Here is a 22479-nt window from a genome sequence, read left to right as displayed (position 1 = left end):
CTACACTAGCTGAATGTATGAGGGGCTAGTGCCCCTCAAAAAGGGGGCAGCCATCCGCAAGTGCTCTTAGAGAGCCGTTTTGACAGAGGCCAGGGATACACATTTCTTAATGGCTGTTGGTAGGGCGTCCCACATTGTTGTGGCATAGGAACTACATTTATTAACCCCTTGTTTGGGGCCGAATCTGGGATGAACTCTGGTGTGATCATGGACTTCATTGACATTAAGGAAGTATTTTGACAGGCCTACTGTCTACTGTCAAAATACTTCCTTAATGTTAACGTAGTAATCTGTAGACCAAGCCCATTGCAAGTTGCTATATGCCTACTGACCTATCAAAATGAGCGGGGGTGAGGTGGGTTCTGGGAGTAAGGCCAAGTAGTAGCCTGACCAGTTTGTTTTGGTATGTCTGACTCTGGAGCCTTGTTTTTAGGGCCTTTGAGGTGCTGTGGTACCATGATCGGGTGCATACATAGTCGAAGAAACCTTGTAGAAACCTGTTAGTGTCTTCAAGTATTATTGCTGACGAGAAGATTTTGTACAGGAAGCTTGTTCTTTGGTTGACTTTTCTGATTACATTGGTGGCCATTTTATCACAGGAAAAAATTGCCTCCAGGATGAAACCTAGGTAATTTCATCTCTTCTTGCTCTGGATTAAGAGTGTCTGCTAAATGCCTAAATTGTATAACATTGCCACCCACATTAACTGAGAAGCTGTCAGCCATAGAACCTCTTGTGGAAAAAGATACATAAAAACAATAATAAAGCAAAATAGCATAGAAGTTCTTACTAGTTCACACATATCAACCTTTTTAATTGCCAGTCAGTAGGCCTATATGGATTAAATGATCTAGCCTAAGTCGTCTCAGCTCAGGGTAACCTGGAAGTCTTTAAAACACGCTCGCTCGCTCTTTATTTATTTATTTTATTACCAAATGGACCCCTTTTGTACACTCTCAGAGTTATGGGTGTCCTTGAAATTAAAATGTTTATCCATTGCACAAAAGGGCCTAGTGTGAAAGGCCCGCTTAAAAGGTCCGGATCAGGGACCAAATGTTTACATTTAAGCTAAAACAGTAAAGGAATTTGCAGTGAGGCTCCACCTGATTATTTACACAGGTAATAGGTATTTTAGCCAATCAGAAGAGACTCTAATCAGCACCTCTCCAACACACCTGGTAGGTCTACAAAGTGAGCTGTTGCTGCTTCCAGAGCTAGTTTCACACCCATCCCAAATTCCCAACTTTCAAATACAACTGAGAAACATGGAGTCAGTTGAAGCGAATGCAAACAAAAATAAAAGCCTGGGTACCGAGGCTATGGTGACCGAGGTCACAAAAATAAGTGTTCAACTTCCATCTCCTCCACCCTACTTCACACCAGGTAAGATTGTATTTATTTCTCTCCCAGTCCCAAACATGGGCTACTTGTTGAGCGATTCTTCTCTTCTGGGGGTCCTCTTCTGGGGGGCACGAAACTATTTTAAAAACTACTGATTTATTTAGAAAGCATTTGTAGAACCGGCTTCAAGGTCTTAATGGGTTTAAAGTTAACATGTGCATGGTGTTGTGTGTACCTTTCCAGATGAGAGTCAGACGGGTGTGAGGAGCTACCACGTTCACCCACCCTTCAGCCAGATTCCTCCACCACCTGCCTTCTCTTTTTCTCCTGGTGGCGGCAGTTGCACAGAGACAACACGGTCATCTTTACAAGGTTCTGGTGGTCGTCTTTTACATAACAGCAGTGGTTCTCAAAGTGGGCTCTGGGGACCCCCAGGGGTCCTTGGGGAGGTTCCAGGGTGTCCCCAGCTATTTTGTTAAGATTGCATCAAAACATACAGTATATAAAAAACATTGCACGAGACCGCGAGTCTTCTTTGATGAGGGTCCCTGACAGAGATGGAGGTCTGATTCCAAATACATATAATTTTGACATGATAATATTTGTGAACCACTGACTTAAGGGTTGCACCGAACAGATGTTCAAAGGTTTGTGCATGTTTATTATGCAACACCTGCTCATCCCATTACCAGAATCAGAGGGCTAATGTCGCTCCTCATGGGCTGACTCCACCTGCCTCTGAATTTGCCAGTCTTCATCACTTCTCTGTCTATGATCTAGGCTTATGATCCCACCTCAATGTCTTCGACTATTGTCACATTTTGTACGGTTAATATAAAACACATTATTCAGGCACATTTCAGCCACCTCTTTTGCCCATTAGGACCACTGTACGCAACGTCATCAAACAGTGATGTGCACCTATGGTAACATTCTACAGGCCACAATGATCATATTGCGAAGATAGTTACACTGTCTGTTCCAATAACTGCAGTAATCGGATTGCAGAAGCATGCTGAAAGTAAAAAGAATGCATCTAGATTGTCAAATGATAATGCATTTACATATATTTATGGGTAATGATAATAATATAAATTGAAGGATAGCTAGTTTATTGTATTCTGTACATGGATGGATGGTAAAACCATTTGTAGTTCACCCCCAAATAACCTTTTTTCTATCGATTATGGACCTCATGGAGACTTTTTTGTTTTTGTTGCATTCCTAAGCCAATTTGATGACTAGCAGTGGTTCCCTATGGAGACACAAAGGAGAGTATAGGGAGCTGGTCATCAAACTATGAACTATTGGTTTAGGAATGTGACAAAAAAGGGGGGGGGGGGCAGGATTACATTAAGGATAACTGGCACTGGGTGAAAACTGGGTTGCAAAATCTTGGGATAAAAATGATTGAACATTATTTTTGGGGTGAACTATCCCGTAACACAGGATTTTACAGTGTACCGGTTATATATTTTTAAATGTTGTCCCGTCATATTCTCTATTTCAGGCTCCTCCCTTCACGCATCGCTCAGGTTTGTCAGCTATGAAGGGAAGTTGCAGCGTGAGTCTGGACTGACGGCATGCCCAGCCTGTAAAACCCAGGTCAACACGACGATCACGTACTGCGCTGGAAGACACGCATGGCTCATGTGTTTCGTGTTTATATTTTGTGGGTGAGGAAAACTCATGCGCGTACACACACACACACACACACACACACACACACACACAGTTTATAGTACTGACACGAGGACGTTATTTGATGGAACCTGAAGTATGGATTGACTCTGTTGTTAATGCATCGCAATTCGCAGCACATTGTGAGCTTTTAGATCTGCTATTTTGTAACCTGGAAACCAGACGACCAACCAGATAACCTAAACCTGAATGTTTACTCTAAAATATATTACTTTCTCTTGTGAGGACTAGTTCAAATTTCCTCACACTGCTAATTTCCTCAAACTTGAGGACTTTGGCCCTCACAAATAAAGACACACACACACACACACACACACACCTCTAGTTAGTTATCATAGGTCACATGCATGCATTCAAGGTGTAGTTTGACCAACCTTTTTGTTTCTCCCTGTAGGATGCTGTTTGGTTGCTGTTTGATCCCATTCTTCGTCGACCATTTTAAGGATGTCTACCACACTTGCCCTCGCTGTCATCGAGTCCTTCACATACACAGGGCGACCTGCTGCTCATGACTGCTAGACACACACACACACACACACACACACACACACACACACACACACACACACACATAGACAGGCTGCACTGCCATTAGCTTAATGTTTGGGTTTGTTTTTCTGGAAATCACGGGTTGGATCTGGCACCTGTAGTGTGAACTTGAAGTTGATAACCAAGAATTTTAATGAAAATCAACCGATAATCACCAGTAGGTGACTTATCAAGACAATGCAATCGACCTGCTGCATGTATACTGGGAGCCTACTGGCTGCGATTGGGGGAAACGCGGAAACGTTCGCGTTCTCCGACCAAATCTAACCCTAATCCCACTCATATCAGTCTTAACCGGCCACGTAAGTCAGTTTCACTTCCGCGTTTCCTAATTGCAGCCAGTAGGCTCCAGTATACATGCCGTAGGTCGATTGCATCGTCTTGATAACCAGTAGGTACTGGTGATGCTGATTATCGGTTGATAATGGGTGTAAAGCTCCACACATGATGGAAGGAAGTTATGTTTAGTCATATGTAACATTGTATTTTATCTATGTTTTGCAATGCCTAAAAAAATTAAATAAATGTTTCGTGTTTATATATCGGTTTATAACGGGTGTAAAGCTCCACACATGATGGAAGGAAATTATGTTCAGTCATGTATAACATTGTATTTTATCTATGTTTTGCAATGCCTAAAAAATTTAAATAAATGTTTTTGGTAAATTGTTCATTCTTCAATTGTGTTTCCCCAAGACGGTATCAACAATTATACCTGTTAAAAGAACGAAAGAGAAAATAATTACTTAAAATGGTAAAACATTCTCATCAAACTTGAGATGAAATTATTAGATTTGACAGGAAATTTAAAAGTGATCAACCAAATGCAAGAATACTTACTGTACTTCAAATATAAGCCTGCTCCAAGGCTTTAAGCGGTGAAATGGTTGGCAAAAGTAAAAGATTATGTGAATGATATATGGTTATTTGGCAGGAGAGGAACATACTGTATAGTGGATACGGTACTCTCCGTGACCTTATTCACTCAAACTCTAAAAGTTAAACTTAATTCTGAAGTCTGCCAGCTGGCATGGAGGTCATGAAGATGTTACAGAGTAACGGATCTCCCAAAAATAATGATCAAAGGAGCACTCATACATAACTCATACAAATTCCCCATACATAACAGCCCTCTTTGATGATCAACCTGAGGATAATCTCATACCAAAAGAAAACAGCCAGTCAAAATCTATTGCTTACAGTGCACTACAATCTACAAATCTATTGCTTACACTAACAATTCTGCCCCCAACCAGTTCATCACTTTCTATCCTGTCACACAAATCTTTGTGCGATACACAAATTCTTACATTAACCACTTGAACCCTCGCATCCCGGCCCTATTCCGAGTAGAGCGCAAATACAGCTATTTTCGCAAAAGGTTTGGTGTAGAGGGCATGATGGCATTGATGGGTCGTGCGTCAGTCTGGCGAGTGGGAGACTGGTTTAAATACAGCTCACTTGCGTCACTGTCAGTGAGCTGGCAAATTGTGCTTCCCCTTCCCTCCTCAACACAAGTAACTCCCTTTGTTTGTGGCAGCTGGAGGTAATAAGCTTAATTTTGGGTGCGTTTCATTTTGGAGTACAATAAGCAGCAGTCCTCCTCTATCCCGGATTTGATTGTGCAGTGTTATTCTTGTTATATATTTAATCCTTTATTTACCCAGCGTAGAACGTAGCTGAGCACAAGTGCTCATTTTCAGCAATGCCCTGCACATAGAAACACACAGACACACATTAAAACCTGGGAGCTGACCAGTACAACCACAGTCTTATACTGTTGGCCATGCACTAAGCAGCGCTCCAGGGGGAAAAGTTGGGGGTTCAGTGCCTTGCTCAGGGGCACTTCAGCAGTGTTGGGTGAGTGATGACAATCACTTCCCCACCCAGATTTCTCCTGCCCGTCAGGGGAATCGAACGGGCAACCTTTCGGCCACTGCTGCCCCAATATTGTGTTAAATGTATTGTTGAAGAGTAGCTGCTACTTCGTTGGCAGCTAATGGGGATCCATCTGAATAAAGAATAAAGAACCTCGTTTCCTGCTTTAAAGGAGTAGTTCACCCCAAAAAACTTATTTTCTATCAATTACAATTATTGGAGATGTTTTTGTCGCATTCCTGAGCCAATAATTCGATGACCGGCTGGCTGCAGTTTGAGTGACTCAATTGAGTCTCCTACTGCCACATGGTCAGTAGGAGACGGTCTCTGCCGGTCATACAATTATTGGCTTAGGAATGAGAGTAATTGGTGGAAAATACGTAATTTTTGTGGTGAACCCCTGTGAAATGCTGACATTTTTACAATTGAGCAGGCTTGCATCCTGAGGTGACAGACATTTTGTATTAACATATACAGATTGGACAAAATTGCATTTTATTCATTAAAAACTGCTACAACATAGACTACTGAAAAATGTACACCACTTGTGGCAACCCAGGGGAGAATAAGCACAGATTCACAATAAAATAAGAGGCTCAGAGTCAGATTCAACATAAACTTAAATGGTCTTTTATTAAAGTGTTAGGGAAAGGGGAAAACGGGGCAAAACGTCAACACAGGGTTCCTCTTGTCAGGGGCTTGGGCTTCTATTCACATGCAGTCCTGTGGGCAGAGCAGAGAGAGAGCTAGTGACTACTTTACTCAGTTGGGGGAGATCGCTGTAGGCTCTTCCTTGTGGAGTTCAGTCGGCCTAGGAGGGAGGGAGAGAGAACGAGACCAGGTGAGCCACAATACACGCACAGCACATCCAAGTGGGTCCAAAGGTTTGAGTTAAGTCTTGTACTCACTTGTGAGATCTCCCTCATACCAGCCTCCTCATGAACAGAGTGATTCCTCCTTCCTCACTCCTCCATTAGTTCAAACTGACTCACCAAACAGCTTGGGCGTCGGCTCTTTAAAATCTTCTGGTGATTGCCTTACCGGCTGCAGGTGCGTCCATGTCCAGGCTCCCATTGGCTGCAATACCTGTACAGAGTGATATACTCCCTCTATCACCTCCCCCAGCCTCATTCTGTGGGGAATAGGCCTGGCTGTTAGTAGTATAATATGATGGGGGTTCGGTACACTTTTTGGCCACTAGTGGCGCTAGTGAGCAATTTAATGCATAATTTGCATAATTAATTATGCAAATTAGTAATTAAAATAGATAGATATAAATAGATATAATTAGCATAATCATAAATCATAAAATATCCATAACCAATAAAATATCCATAAATATAATTAGCATATAATAGTTTATAATTAAATAATAATAAAAACTAATAATAGGTTATTTATAAATCTATAAAATGCATGATGTGGGGTATGTGTGTGTGTGTGATTAGCTGATCTCATCTCTCCCTCTCCCTGCGTCACCATGTGCCATGTCCCCCAACATGTAAATTTTGTCACTGGGGTTAAGGTGGGGGGGATGGTCGCTAACCTCAGGCAATATTTATTTAGGGCAGGGGGGTCACTGTCTTGAAAATCGTTTGAAGTTTGGTGGGGGATGGGTTCTAACCAGGTGCCAGACATGCAAATTAGATAAACAAGGGGGGGATGGGCTCTAACCAGGTGCCAGGTGCGACATGCAAATTAAATGAAAGCGCGGGGGTGGGGTGGGGGGATGGGTTCTAACCAGGTGCCAGACATGCAAATTAGATAAACACAGAGGTGGGGTGGGGGGATGGGTTCTAACCAGGTGCCAGTAGTAAACAGGGTTAGGGTTAGGGTCCTTATCTTTGAAGTGAATTGTATGCATAAATTAATCAAGTTAGTATTTAAATTCCTTACATACATTGACAGTGGGTGTGTGATTCCACCTAGTGGTCAATATCTATATAAATATTTACACTGCAATACCATTTATGCCCTGATGTGATCTCAGTCATCTAGGGAAATGTTTTTCAATCATTGGTCTGGGGACCACCAGTGGTCCTTGAATGTAATTATTGTGTAAGTCAAGGATATCCCCCTAGTGGTCAATTTCTATAAATATATTTACAACTGCAATACCATTTATGCCCTGATGTGATTTCAGTCACCTAGGGAAATGTTTTCAAGCAATGGTCTGTGGGCTACCGATGGTCTTTGAGAGGGTTCAGGTGACCCTCCCCCGCTAAATCATGGAGAGTTGGTAACCAAATAGTCTCCTTATAGATCTTTAACTCTATACTTTTCAAAATGTTGGGTCTTTGAATTTTGTATGCTTCATGTGGTACTAATGTGTTTGGGTTATTGTCTGTCTTGTATTATTTTTGGTGTTTTGTGTTGGGATCTTTGAATTTTTTATGTTTCATGTTGTCCAAATGGGGTTGGGTATTGTAAATCTTGTATTATTTTTTGTGTTTTGTGTTGTGTCTTTGAATTTTGCATGCTTCATGTGGTACTAGGTGTTTGGGTTATTGTCTGTCTTGTATTATTTTTGGTGTTTTGTGTTGGGATCTTTGAATTTTTTATGTTTCATGTTGTCCAAATGGGGTTGGGTATTGTAAATCTTGTATTATTTTTTGTGTTTTGTGTTGTGTCTTTGAATTTTGCATGCTTCATGTGGTACTAGGTGTTTGGGTTATTGTCTGTCTTGTATTATTTTTGGTGTTTTGTGATGGGATCTTTGAATTTTTTATGTTTCATGTTGTCCAAATGGGGTTGGGTATTGTAAATCTTGTATTATTTTTTGTGTTTTGTGTTGTGTCTTTGAATTTTGCATGATTCATGTGGTACTAGGTGTTTGGGTTATTGTCTGTCTTGTATTATTTTTGGTGTTTTGTGTTGGGATCTTTGAATTTTTTATGTTTCATGTTGTCCAAATGGGTTGGGTATTGTAAATCTTGTATTATTTTTTGTGTTTTGTGTTGTGTCTTTGAATTTTGCATGATTCATGTGGTACTAGGTGTTTGGGTTATTGTCTGTCTTGTATTATTTTTGGTGTTTTGTGTCGGGATCTTTGAATTTATTATGTTTCATGTTGTCCAAATGGGGTTGGGTATTGTAAATCTTGTATTATTTTTTGTGTTTTGTGTTGTGTCTTTGAATTTTGCATGCTTCATGTGGTACTAGGTGTTTGGGTTATTGTCTGTCTTGTATTATTTTTGGTGTTTTGTGTTGGGATCTTTGAATTTTTTATGTTTCATGTTGTCCAAATGGGGTTGGGTATTGTAAATCTTGTATTATTTTTTGTGTTTTGTGTTGTGTCTTTGAATTTTGCATGCTTCATGTGGTACTAGGTGTTTGGATTATTGTCTGTCTTGTATTATTTTTGGTGTTTTGTGTTGGGATCTTTGAATTTTTTATGTTTCATGTTGTCCAAATGGGGTTGGGTATTGTAAATCTTGTATTATTTTTGTGTTTTGTGTTGTGTCTTTGAATTTTGCATGCTTCATGTGGTACTAGGTGTTTGGGTTATTGTCTGTCTTGTATTATTTTTGGTGTTTTGTGTTGGGATCTTTGAATTTTTTATGTTTCATGTTGTCCAAATGGGGTTGGGTATTGTAAATCTTGTATTATTTTTTGTGTTTTGTGTTGTGTCTTTGAATTTTGAATGATTCATGTGGTACTAGGTGTTTGGGTTATTGTCTGTCTTGTATTATTTTTGGTGTTTTGTGTCGGGATCTTTGAATTTTTTATGTTTCATGTTGTCCAAATGGGGTTGGGTATTGTAAATCTTGTATTATTTTTTGTGTTTTGTGTTGTGTCTTTGAATTTTGCATGCTTCATGTGGTACTAGGTGTTTGGGTTATTGTCTGTCTTGTATTATTTTTGGTGTTTTGTGTTGGGATCTTTGAATTTTTTATGTTTCATGTTGTCCAAATGGGGTTGGGTATTGTAAATCTTGTATTATTTTTTGTGTTATGTGTTGTGTCTTTGAATTTTGCATGCTTCATGTGGTACTAGGTGTTTGGGTTATTGTCTGTCTTGTATTATTTTTGGTGTTTTGTGTTGGGATCTTTGAATTTTTTATGTTTCATGTTGTCCAAATGGGGTTGGGTATTGTAAATCTTGTATTACTTTTGGTGTTTTGGGTTGTGTCTTTGAATTTTGCATGCTTCATGTGGTACTAGGTGTTTGGGTTATTGTCTGTCTTGTATTATTTTTGGTGTTTTGTGTTGGGATCTTTGAATTTTTTATGTTTCATGTTGTCCAAATGGGGTTGGGTATTGTAAATCTTGTATTATTTTTTGTGTTTTGTGTTGTGTCTTTGAATTTTGCATGCTTCATGTGGTACTATGTGTTTGGGTTATTGTCTGTCTTGTATTATTTTTGGTGTTTTGTGTTGGGATCTTTGCATTTTTTATGTTTCATGTTGTCCAAATGGGTTGGGTATTGTAAATCTTGTATTATTTTTTGTGTTTTGTGTTGTGTCTTTGAATTTTGCATGCTTCATGTGGTACTAGGTGTTTGGGTTATTGTCTGTCTTGTATTATTTTTGGTGTTTTGTGTTGGGATCTTTGAATTTTTTATGTTTCATGTTGTCCAAATGGGGTTGGGTATTGTAAATCTTGTATTACTTTTGGTGTTTTGTGTTGTGTCTTTGAATTTTGCATGCTTCATGTGGTACTAGGTGTTTGGGTTATTGTCTGTCTTGTATTATTTTTGGTGTTTTGTGTTGGGATCTTTGCATTTTTTATGTTTCATGTTGTCCAAATGGGTTGGGTATTGTAAATCTTGTATTATTTTTTGTGTTTTGTGTTGTGTCTTTGAATTTTGCATGCTTCATGTGGTACTAGGTGTTTGGGTTATTGTCTGTCTTGTATTATTTTTGGTGTTTTGTGTTGGGATCTTTGAATTTTTTATGTTTCATGTTGTCCAAATGGGGTTGGGTATTGTAAATCTTGTATTATTTTTTGTGTTTTGTGTTGTGTCTTTGAATTTTGCATGCTTCATGTGGTACTAGGTGTTTGGGTTATTGTCTGTCTTGTATTATTTTTGGTGTTTTGTGTTGGGATCTTTGAATTTTTTATGTTTCATGTTGTCCAAATGGGGTTGGGTATTGTAAATCTTGTATTATTTTTGGTGTTTTGGCTTGTGTCTTTGAATTTTGCATGCTTCATGTGGTACTAGGTGTTTGGGTTATTGTCTGTCTTGTATTATTTTTGGTGTTTTGTGTTGGGATCTTTGAATTTTTTATGTTTCATGTTGTCCAAATGGGGTTGGGTATTGTAAATCTTGTATTATTTTTTGTGTTTAGTGTTGTGTCTTTGAATTTTGCATGCTTCATGTGGTACTAGGTGTTTGGGTTATTGTCTGTCTTGTATTATTTTAGGTGTTTTGTGTTGGGATCTTTGCATTTTTTATGTTTCATGTTGTCCAAATGGGTTGGGTATTGTAAATCTTGTATTATTTTTTGTGTTTTGTGTTGTGTCTTTGAATTTTGCATGCTTCATGTGGTACTAGGTGTTTGGGTTATTGTCTGTCTTGTATTATTTTTGGTGCTTTGTGTTGGGATCTTTGAATTTTTTTATGTTTCATGTTGTCCAAATGGGGTTGGGTATTGTAAATCTTGTATTATTTTTTGTGTTTTGTGTTGTGTCTTTGAATTTTGCATGCTTCATGTGGTACTAGGTGTTTGGGTTATTGTCTGTCTTGTATTATTTTTGGTGTTTTGTGTTGGGATCTTTGAATTTTTTATGTTTCATGTTGTCCAAATGGGGTTGGGTATTGTAAATCTTGTATTATTTTTTGTGTTTTGTGTTGTGTCTTTGAATTTTGCATGCTTCATGTGGTACTAGGTGTTTGGGTTATTGTCTGTCTTGTATTATTTTATGTGTTTTGTGTTGGGATCTTTGCATTTTTTATGTTTCATGTTGTCCAAATGGGTTGGGTATTGTAAATCTTGTATTTTTTTTTGTGTTTTGTGTTGTGTCTTTGAATTTTGCATGCTTCATGTGGTACTAGGTGTTTGGGTTATTGTCTGTCTTGTATTATTTTTGGTGTTTTGTGTTGGGATCTTTGAATTTTTTTATGTTTCATGTTGTCCAAATGGGGTTGGGTATTGTAAATCTTGTATTATTTTTTGTGTTTTGTGTTGTGTCTTTGAATTTTGCATGCTTCATGTGGTACTAGGTGTTTGGGTTATTGTCTGTCTTGTATTATTTTTGGTGTTTTGTGTTGGGATCTTTGAATTTTTTATGTTTCATGTTGTCCAAATGGGGTTGGGTATTGTAAATCTTGTATTATTTTTTGTGTTTTGTGTTGTGTCTTTGAATTTTGCATGCTTCATGTGGTACTAGGTGTTTGGGTTATTGTCTGTCTTGTATTATTTTTGGTGTTTTGTGTTGGGATCTTTGAATTTTTTATGTTTCATGTTGTCCAAATGGGGTTGGGTATTGTAAATCTTGTATTACTTTTGGTGTTTTGGGTTGTGTCTTTGAATTTTGCATGCTTCATGTGGTACTAGGTGTTTGGGTTATTGTCTGTCTTGTATTATTTTTGGTGTTTTGTGTTGGGATCTTTGAATTTTTTTATGTTTCATGTTGTCCAAATGGGGTTGGGTATTGTAAATCTTGTATTATTTTTTGTGTTTTGTGTTGTGTCTTTGAATTTTGCATGCTTCATGTGGTACTAGGTGTTTGGGTTATTGTCTGTCTTGTATTATTTTTGGTGTTTTGTGTTGGGATCTTTGAATTTTTTATGTTTCATGTTGTCCAAATGGGGTTGGGTATTGTAAATCTTGTATTATTTTTGGTGTTTTGGGTTGTGTCTTTGAATTTTGCATGCTTCATGTGGTACTAATTCAAAATATTATATTATTACAACAGGCCGCCTGTTTGTAATAATATAATATTTTGAATATAGTAGTACCTAGTACCACATGAAGCATGCAAAATTCAAAGACACAACCCAAAACACCAAAAGTAATACAAGATTTACAATACCCAACCCCATTTGGACAACATGAAACATAAAAAATTCAAAGATCCCAACACAAAACACCAAAAATAATACAAGACAGACAATAACCCAAACACCTAGTACCACATGAAGCATGCAAAATTCAAAGACACAACACAAAACACAAAAAATAATACAAGATTTACAATACCCAACCCCATTTGGACAACATGAAACATAAAAAATTCAAAGATCCCAACACAAAACACCAAAAATAATACAAGACAGACAATAACCCAAACACCTAGTACCACATGAAGCATGCAAAATTCAAAGACACAACACAAAACACAAAAAATAATACAAGATTTACAATACCCAACCCCATTTGGACAACATGAAACATAAAAAAATTCAAAGATCCCAACACAAAACACCAAAAATAATACAAGACAGACAATAACCCAAACACCTAGTACCACATGAAGCATGCAAAATTCAAAGACACAACCCAAAACACCAAAAGTAATACAAGATTTACAATACCCAACCCCATTTGGACAACATGAAACATAAAAAATTCAAAGATCCCAACACAAAACACCAAAAATAATACAAGACAGACAATAACCCAAACACCTAGTACCACATGAAGCATGCAAAATTCAAAGACACAACACAAAACACAAAAAATAATACAAGATTTACAATACCCAACCCCATTTGGACAACATGAAACATAAAAAATTCAAAGATCCCAACACAAAACACCAAAAATAATACAAGACAGACAATAACCCAAACACCTAGTACCACATGAAGCATGCAAAATTCAAAGACACAACACAAAACACAAAAAATAATACAAGATTTACAATACCCAACCCCATTTGGACAACATGAAACATAAAAAAATTCAAAGATCCCAACACAAAACACCAAAAATAATACAAGACAGACAATAACCCAAACACCTAGTACCACATGAAGCATGCAAAATTCAAAGACACAACACAAAACACAAAAAATAATACAAGATTTACAATACCCAACCCATTTGGACAACATGAAACATAAAAAATGCAAAGATCCCAACACAAAACACCTAAAATAATACAAGACAGACAATAACCCAAACACCTAGTACCACATGAAGCATGCAAAATTCAAAGACACAACACAAAACACAAAAAATAATACAAGATTTACAATACCCAACCCCATTTGGACAACATGAAACATAAAAAATTCAAAGATCCCAACACAAAACACCAAAAATAATACAAGACAGACAATAACCCAAACACCTAGTACCACATGAAGCATGCAAAATTCAAAGACACAACACAAAACACAAAAAATAATACAAGATTTACAATACCCAACCCCATTTGGACAACATGAAACATAAAAAAATTCAAAGATCCCAACACAAAGCACCAAAAATAATACAAGACAGACAATAACCCAAACACCTAGTACCACATGAAGCATGCAAAATTCAAAGACACAACACAAAACACAAAAAATAATACAAGATTTACAATACCCAACCCATTTGGACAACATGAAACATAAAAAATGCAAAGATCCTAACACAAAACACCTAAAATAATACAAGACAGACAATAACCCAAACACCTAGTACCACATGAAGCATGCAAAATTCAAAGACACAACACAAAACACAAAAAATAATACAAGATTTACAATACCCAACCCCATTTGGACAACATGAAACATAAAAAATTCAAAGATCCCAACACAAAACACCAAAAATAATACAAGACAGACAATAACCCAAACACCTAGTACCACATGAAGCATGCAAAATTCAAAGACACAAGCCAAAACACCAAAAATAATACAAGATTTACAATACCCAACCCCATTTGGACAACATGAAACATAAAAAATTCAAAGATCCCAACACAAAACACCAAAAATAATACAAGACAGACAATAACCCAAACACCTAGTACCACATGAAGCATGCAAAATTCAAAGACACAACACAAAACACAAAAAATAATACAAGATTTACAATACCCAACCCCATTTGGACAACATGAAACATAAAAAATTCAAAGATCCCAACACAAAACACCAAAAATAATACAAGACAGACAATAACCCAAACACCTAGTACCACATGAAGCATGCAAAATTCAAAGACACAACACAAAACACAAAAAATAATACAAGATTTACAATACCCAACCCATTTGGACAACATGAAACATAAAAAATGCAAAGATCCCAACACAAAACACCAAAAATAATACAAGACAGACAATAACCCAAACACCTAGTACCACATGAAGCATGCAAAATTCAAAGACACAACACAAAACACCAAAAGTAATACAAGATTTACAATACCCAACCCCATTTGGACAACATGAAACATAAAAAATTCAAAGATCCCAACACAAAACACCAAAAATAATACAAGACAGACAATAACCCAAACACCTAGTACCACATGAAGCATGCAAAATTCAAAGACACAACACAAAACACAAAAAATAATACAAGATTTACAATACCCAACCCCATTTGGACAACATGAAACATAAAAAATTCAAAGATCCCAACACAAAACACCAAAAATAATACAAGACAGACAATAACCCAAACACCTAGTACCACATGAAGCATGCAAAATTCAAAGACACAACACAAAACACAAAAAATAATACAAGATTTACAATACCCAACCCCATTTGGACAACATGAAACATAAAAAAATTCAAAGATCCCAACACAAAACACCAAAAATAATACAAGACAGACAATAACCCAAACACCTAGTACCACATGAAGCATGCAAAATTCAAAGACACAACACAAAACACAAAAAATAATACAAGATTTACAATACCCAACCCATTTGGACAACATGAAACATAAAAAATGCAAAGATCCCAACACAAAACACCTAAAATAATACAAGACAGACAATAACCCAAACACCTAGTACCACATGAAGCATGCAAAATTCAAAGACACAACACAAAACACAAAAAATAATACAAGATTTACAATACCCAACCCCATTTGGACAACATGAAACATAAAAAATTCAAAGATCCCAACACAAAACACCAAAAATAATACAAGACAGACAATAACCCAAACACCTAGTACCACATGAAGCATGCAAAATTCAAAGACACAACACAAAACACAAAAAATAATACAAGATTTACAATACCCAACCCCATTTGGACAACATGAAACATAAAAAAATTCAAAGATCCCAACACAAAGCACCAAAAATAATACAAGACAGACAATAACCCAAACACCTAGTACCACATGAAGCATGCAAAATTCAAAGACACAACACAAAACACAAAAAATAATACAAGATTTACAATACCCAACCCATTTGGACAACATGAAACATAAAAAATTCAAAGATCCCAACACAAAACACCAAAAATAATACAAGACAGACAATAACCCAAACACCTAGTACCACATGAAGCATGCAAAATTCAAAGACACAAGCCAAAACACCAAAAATAATACAAGATTTACAATACCCAACCCCATTTGGACAACATGAAACATAAAAAATTCAAAGATCCCAACACAAAACACCAAAAATAATACAAGACAGACAATAACCCAAACACCTAGTACCACATGAAGCATGCAAAATTCAAAGACACAACACAAAACACAAAAAATAATACAAGATTTACAATACCCAACCCCATTTGGACAACATGAAACATAAAAAATTCAAAGATCCCAACACAAAACACCAAAAATAATACAAGACAGACAATAACCCAAACACCTAGTACCACATGAAGCATGCAAAATTCAAAGACACAACACAAAACACAAAAAATAATACAAGATTTACAATACCCAACCCATTTGGACAACATGAAACATAAAAAATGCAAAGATCCCAACACAAAACACCAAAAATAATACAAGACAGACAATAACCCAAACACCTAGTACCACATGAAGCATGCAAAATTCAAAGACACAACACAAAACACAAAAAATAATACAAGATTTACAATACCCAACCCCATTTGGACAACATGAAACATAAAAAATGCAAAGATCCCAACACAAAGCACCAAAAATAATACAAGACAGACAATAACCCAAACACCTAGTACCACATGAAGCATGCAAAATTCAAAGACACAACACAAAACACAAAAAATAATACAAGATTTACAATACCCAACCCATTTGGACAACATGAAACATAAAAAATGCAAAGATCCCAACACAAAACACCAAAAATAATACAAGACAGACAATAACCCAAACACATAGTACCACATGAAGCATGCAAAATTCAAAGACACAACACAAAACACAAAAAATAATACAAGATTTACAATACCCAACCCCATTTGGACAACATGAAACATAAAAAATTCAAAGATCCCAACACAAAACACCAAAAATAATACAAGACAGACAATAACCCAAACACCTAGTACCACATGAAGCATGCAAAATTCAAAGACACAACCCAAAACACCAAAAGTAATACAAGATTTACAATACCCAACCCCATTTGGACAACATGAAACATAAAAAATTCAAAGATCCCAACACAAAACACCAAAAATAATACAAGACAGACAATAACCCAAACACCTAGTACCACATGAAGCATGCAAAATTCAAAGACACAACACATAACACAAAAAATAATACAAGATTTACAATACCCAACCCCATTTGGACAACATGAAACATAAAAAATTCAAAGATCCCAACACAAAACACCAAAAATAATACAAGACAGACAATAACCCAAACACCTAGTACCACATGAAGCATGCAAAATTCAAAGACACAACACAAAACACAAAAAATAATACAAGATTTACAATACCCAACCCCATTTGGACAACATGAAACATAAAAAATTCAAAGATCCCGACACAAAACACCAAAAATAATACAAGACAGACAATAACCCAAACACCTAGTACCACATGAATCATTCAAAATTCAAAGACACAACACAAAACACAAAAAATAATACAAGATTTACAATACCCAACCCCATTTGGACAACATGAAACATAAAAAATTCAAAGATCCCAACACAAAACACCAAAAATAATACAAGACAGACAATAACCCAAACACCTAGTACCACATGAAGCATGCAAAATTCAAAGACACAACACAAAACACAAAAATAATACAAGATTTACAATACCCAACCCCATTTGGACAACATGAAACATAAAAAATTCAAAGATCCCAACACAAAACACCAAAAATAATACAAGACAGACAATAACCCAAACACCTAGTACCACATGAAGCATGCAAAATTCAAAGACACAACACAAAACACAAAAAATAATACAAGATTTACAATACCCAACCCCATTTGGACAACATGAAACATAAAAAATTCAAAGATCCCAACACAAAACACCAAAAATAATACAAGACAGACAATAACCCAAACACCTAGTACCACATGAAGCATGCAAAATTCAAAGACACAACACAAAACACAAAAAATAATACAAGATTTACAATACCCAACCCCATTTGGACAACATGAAACATAAAAAATTCAAAGATCCCGACACAAAACACCAAAAATAATACAAGACAGACAATAACCCAAACACCTAGTACCACATGAAGCATGCAAAATTCAAAGACACAACACAAAACACAAAAAATAATACAAGATTTACAATACCCAACCCATTTGGACAACATGAAACATAAAAAATTCAAAGATCCCAACACAAAACACCAAAAATAATACAAGACAGACAATAACCCAAACACCTAGTACCACATGAATCATGCAAAATTCAAAGACACAACACAAAACACAAAAAATAATACAAGATTTACAATACCCAACCCCATTTGGACAACATGAAACATAAAAAATTCAAAGATCCCATCACAAAACACCAAAAATAATACAAGACAGACAATAACCCAAACACCTAGTACCACATGAAGCATGCAAAATTCAAAGACACAACACAAAACACAAAAAATAATACAAGATTTACAATACCCAACCCCATTTGGACAACATGAAACATAAAAAATTCAAAGATCCCAACACAAAACACCAAAAATAATACAAGACAGACAATAACCCAAACACCTAGTACCACATGAAGCATGCAAAATTCAAAGACACAACACAAAACACAAAAAATAATACAAGATTTACAATACCCAACCCCATTTGGACAACATGAAACATAAAAAATTCAAAGATCCCAACACAAAACACCAAAAATAATACAAGACAGACAATAACCCAAACACATTAGTACCACATGAAGCATACAAAATTCAAAGACCCAACATTTTGAAAAGTATAGAGTTAAAGATCTATAAGGAGACTATTTGGTTACCAACTCTCCATGATTTAGCGGGGGAGGGTCACCTGAACCCTCTCAAAGACCATCGGTAGCCCACAGACCATTGCTTGAAAACATTTCCCTAGGTGACTGAAATCACATCAGGGCATAAATGGTATTGCAGTTGTAAATATATTTATAGAAATTGACCACTAGGGGGATATCCTTGACTTACACAATAATTACATTCAAGGACCACTGGTGGTCCCCAGACCAATGATTGAAAAACATTTCCCTAGATGACTGAGATCACATCAGGGCATAAATGGTATTGCAGTGTAAATATTTATATAGATATTGACCACTAGGTGGAATCACACACCCACTGTCAATGTATGTAAGGAATTTAAATACTAACTTGATTAATTTATGCATACAATTCACTTCAAAGATAAGGACCCTAACCCTAACCCTGTTTACTACTGGCACCTGGTTAGAACCCATCCCCCCACCCCACCTCTGTGTTTATCTAATTTGCATGTCTGGCACCTGGTTAGAACCCATCCCCCCACCCCACCCCCGCGCTTTCATTTAATTTGCATGTCGCACCTGGCACCTGGTTAGAGCCCATCCCCCCCTTGTTTATCTAATTTGCATGTCTGGCACCTGGTTAGAACCCATCCCCCACCAAACTTCAAACGATTTTCAAGACAGTGACCCCCCTGCCCTAAATAAATATTGCCTGAGGTTAGCGACCATCCCCCCCACCTTAACCCCAGTGACAAAATTTACATGTTGGGGGACATGGCACATGGTGACGCAGGGAGAGGGAGAGATGAGATCAGCTAATCACACACACACACACACATACCCCACATCATGCATTTTATAGATTTATAAATAACCTATTATTAGTTTTTATTATTATTTAATTATAAACTATTATATGCTAATTATATTTATGGATATTTTATTGGTTATGGATATTTTATGATTTATGATTATGCTAATTATATCTATTTATATCTATCTATTTTAATTACTAATTTGCATAATTAATTATGCAAATTATGCATTAAATTGCTCACTAGCGCCACTAGTGGCCAAAAAGTGTACCGAACCCCCATCATATTATACTACTGCTGTTTCCCCTGGTTTGCCACACACTATGATGAAGTGGATGAAGAATTGAAGATCAACAAAATCTAAAATATTTAGCTGTAAATTTACAGCATGTGTGCATGTGTATACCGATGCACACGTGCATATTATAGGTAACGTAACGTGCTCTCAGTGTTGACTTCAGGGGATTATTAGTGTTTTAAGTCATTGAGCCTTTAATTGAGTAAAGGCAATCCACGTGAGAGGATCTCTCCCTCTCTCTCTCTCTCTCTCTCTGTCTCACACACACACACACACACACACACACACACACACACACACACACACACACACACACACACACACACACACACACACACACACACTATGTGCATGTAGAGGCCATCGTATATGGGGCATAAGAACTGGAACAGGACCGCCTCAACAGCCACAGTCCTATAAGGTGCATTAAGGGGTGCCTGCGGGACAACCCCGGAGAGGCGACACGCCACCAGCCAGCTGAGCTGACCCCGTATGGCCCGAGAAGATGCAACAGCACATCGTTTTGTCCTCTGCTCCTTGATACCTGCTTTTCTCCTCCAGCATTTCAACCGCAAAACACAGTTTGTCTCCTACCTGCTGCTGTGCATCGCCAAGATGCCCTTCATTCCACCGGTGTCGCTCACGCGCTCGCGTTCCACCCCCGTGAGACCCATGATGACCGCCGTCCCCTTGGCCAGGACCAAGGCGCCGCCGGTGGAGGACCGGGGCAGCTCGGTGACGGAGAGGCTGGCGTCGAACCTGAGGCACCTGGGGAAGAAGAGCCAGCCCAGGAGCCGCCTGCCGACCAGCAAGGCGATGTCGTCGGGGTCGGGATTAAACGCCAAGTGTAAGGGCCATTGGCTGTCCTCGACGTCCGAGAGGCTCTCGGGAACCATCCCTGCCTCCTGCCACGGCAGCCTGGACTCTGGCCTCTTCAAGGGCGAACCCCAGGCGGCGGTCAAGAGTAGGTATCACGAGGAGGAGGAGGAAGGGGCCCGCTTCACACTGACTCTCACACCAGAGGCTGTCCTGCTGCTGCAGCGGCGAAGCAACGAGAGACAGCAATGCTTGGCGGCCAGGAACGACGCCATGGCCGGGGAAGCCGACGTATTAACCGGTGGCACCACAGATGCCCGGCACGGGCGGGGAAGTGTCTCCAAGCGGCATCAACCTGCAGCGGCGAAACGTGGCACGCTGAGCAGCAGCAGAGCTGCTGTGAAAAACAGTGACATCGTCCTGCCGGGAGACGTCGGCTCACTGGTGAAGATCTCACTCCTCAACGAGCGGCACAAGTACGACGACGTGGAGTACGAGGAGGAGGAGGAAGACTGTGGCGCCGATGAGCGCGTGGTGCTGAAGTGCACCGAGTGGCTCCGCGGGCTGGAGAACGCCCCGGTGACTGTGGGCACCACCGCCGGCCTCCAGAACGTCGGTGGAACCATTTTGAAAAGCTTCTGAAGGTCAAAATGAAAGAAGACATGGTGGAACGTGAGTTTTGCTCCTGAAGTCTGGACGGGACCTGATGGCAACTCTAGTTTTTCAGTTAATGGTAACTCATGTGTACTGTCTCTGTGATATTCACGGTGCTTTCGTTTGTACATGGCTGTATTTTTAATGAACTAAGACACTGTATGATTCCATTTGTATTTTGTACACTCTCAGACTCTCAGATCGCTGATTGGAATGCGTTGTACACAGGCTTTCAATGTCCGGGACGTGCCAGGGAGTGATGGGGGGGTTCAATTGAAATACACTACACTACTAAAAGACCTACATTAGAATGAAGACAACTAGCTTTCTACCATTCTAGCTGCATTTTACTGTGGGAGCCTCTGGGAGGGGTGGCGGAAATGGAGAACAGGCGGCATCTATGAAACAATTCAAGGCCAACATGTATGTTGGGACAGGATTATAGGCTGATTCAGGGTAAGTGATTTGGTCTGGATTTTTCCTTTAAACTAATCGATTTATTCTTCTCTGTAGTTTCTCCTCTGCTGTCATGATTTAAAAAATACTTTCCGCATATAGGGACAGGTAGGGACAGGTATAGGGACCATCGAACTGGTCAAATGCAAATATTGTAGCCTAAATGGCACTTGGCATGAAAAACGAAATGCGATTTATATATCTGTGTTTGCGCTGTGCCGGAAGATTCACAAATAAAAAAAATCTTCAATGAACATTCTGATTATTAGGCAATTAGCCAATTTCAGACAATTAGAATTCCATTCCTGACTATTAAGAAAATATGTCCGCTATGTATTTATTACATTTTCTGTAAATCTGTGTGATCATTTTGAGAGTGAAACAGATGATGATGTGTGATCTCTCGTGTGTAAGCAGCTTTGTAAATAAGATGTTTACGTGTGTCTGTGTGTGTTGAACATTCTCTCGTGTACATGCCAAACGTGCTCAATGGCAGCTTATGCAGTCTTTAAGTGCTACAACACGTGCTCGTGTGTGTGTGTGTGTGTGTGAGAGAGAGAGATAGTGAGATTCTGTATACCAAGGGTGTGTGGTGTTTATTGTATCATACATAAATAAAATATTCAATGATACTCATACTGTACATCAGAGATAAATATTT

General features: G+C 38.1%; 1 protein-coding gene across 1 annotated transcript; it reads left to right on the top strand.

Annotated features, from left to right (window-relative positions):
• Positions 1-1257: 1257 nt before the first annotated feature.
• On the top strand, positions 1258-21350 carry LOC308312036 (uncharacterized protein; the record flags this gene model as incomplete). Its single annotated transcript, XM_080758884.1, has 4 exons — positions 1258-1383; positions 1585-1713; positions 2852-3000; positions 20454-21350. The coding sequence occupies exons 1-4, from the start codon at positions 1266-1268 to the stop codon at positions 21348-21350; spliced, it is 1293 nt and encodes a 430-aa protein (XP_080615010.1). The 5' UTR covers positions 1258-1265.
• Between the last annotated feature and the right edge of the window lie 1129 nt (positions 21351-22479).

The sequence above is a fragment of the Protomyctophum bolini genome (assembly GCF_963924005.1).
Source record: "Protomyctophum bolini genome assembly, chromosome: 3".
Lineage (NCBI taxonomy): Eukaryota > Metazoa > Chordata > Actinopteri > Myctophiformes > Myctophidae > Protomyctophum > Protomyctophum bolini.
Note: the sequence above shows the minus strand (reverse complement) of the source record. Positions and strands in the feature narration are given on the sequence as shown.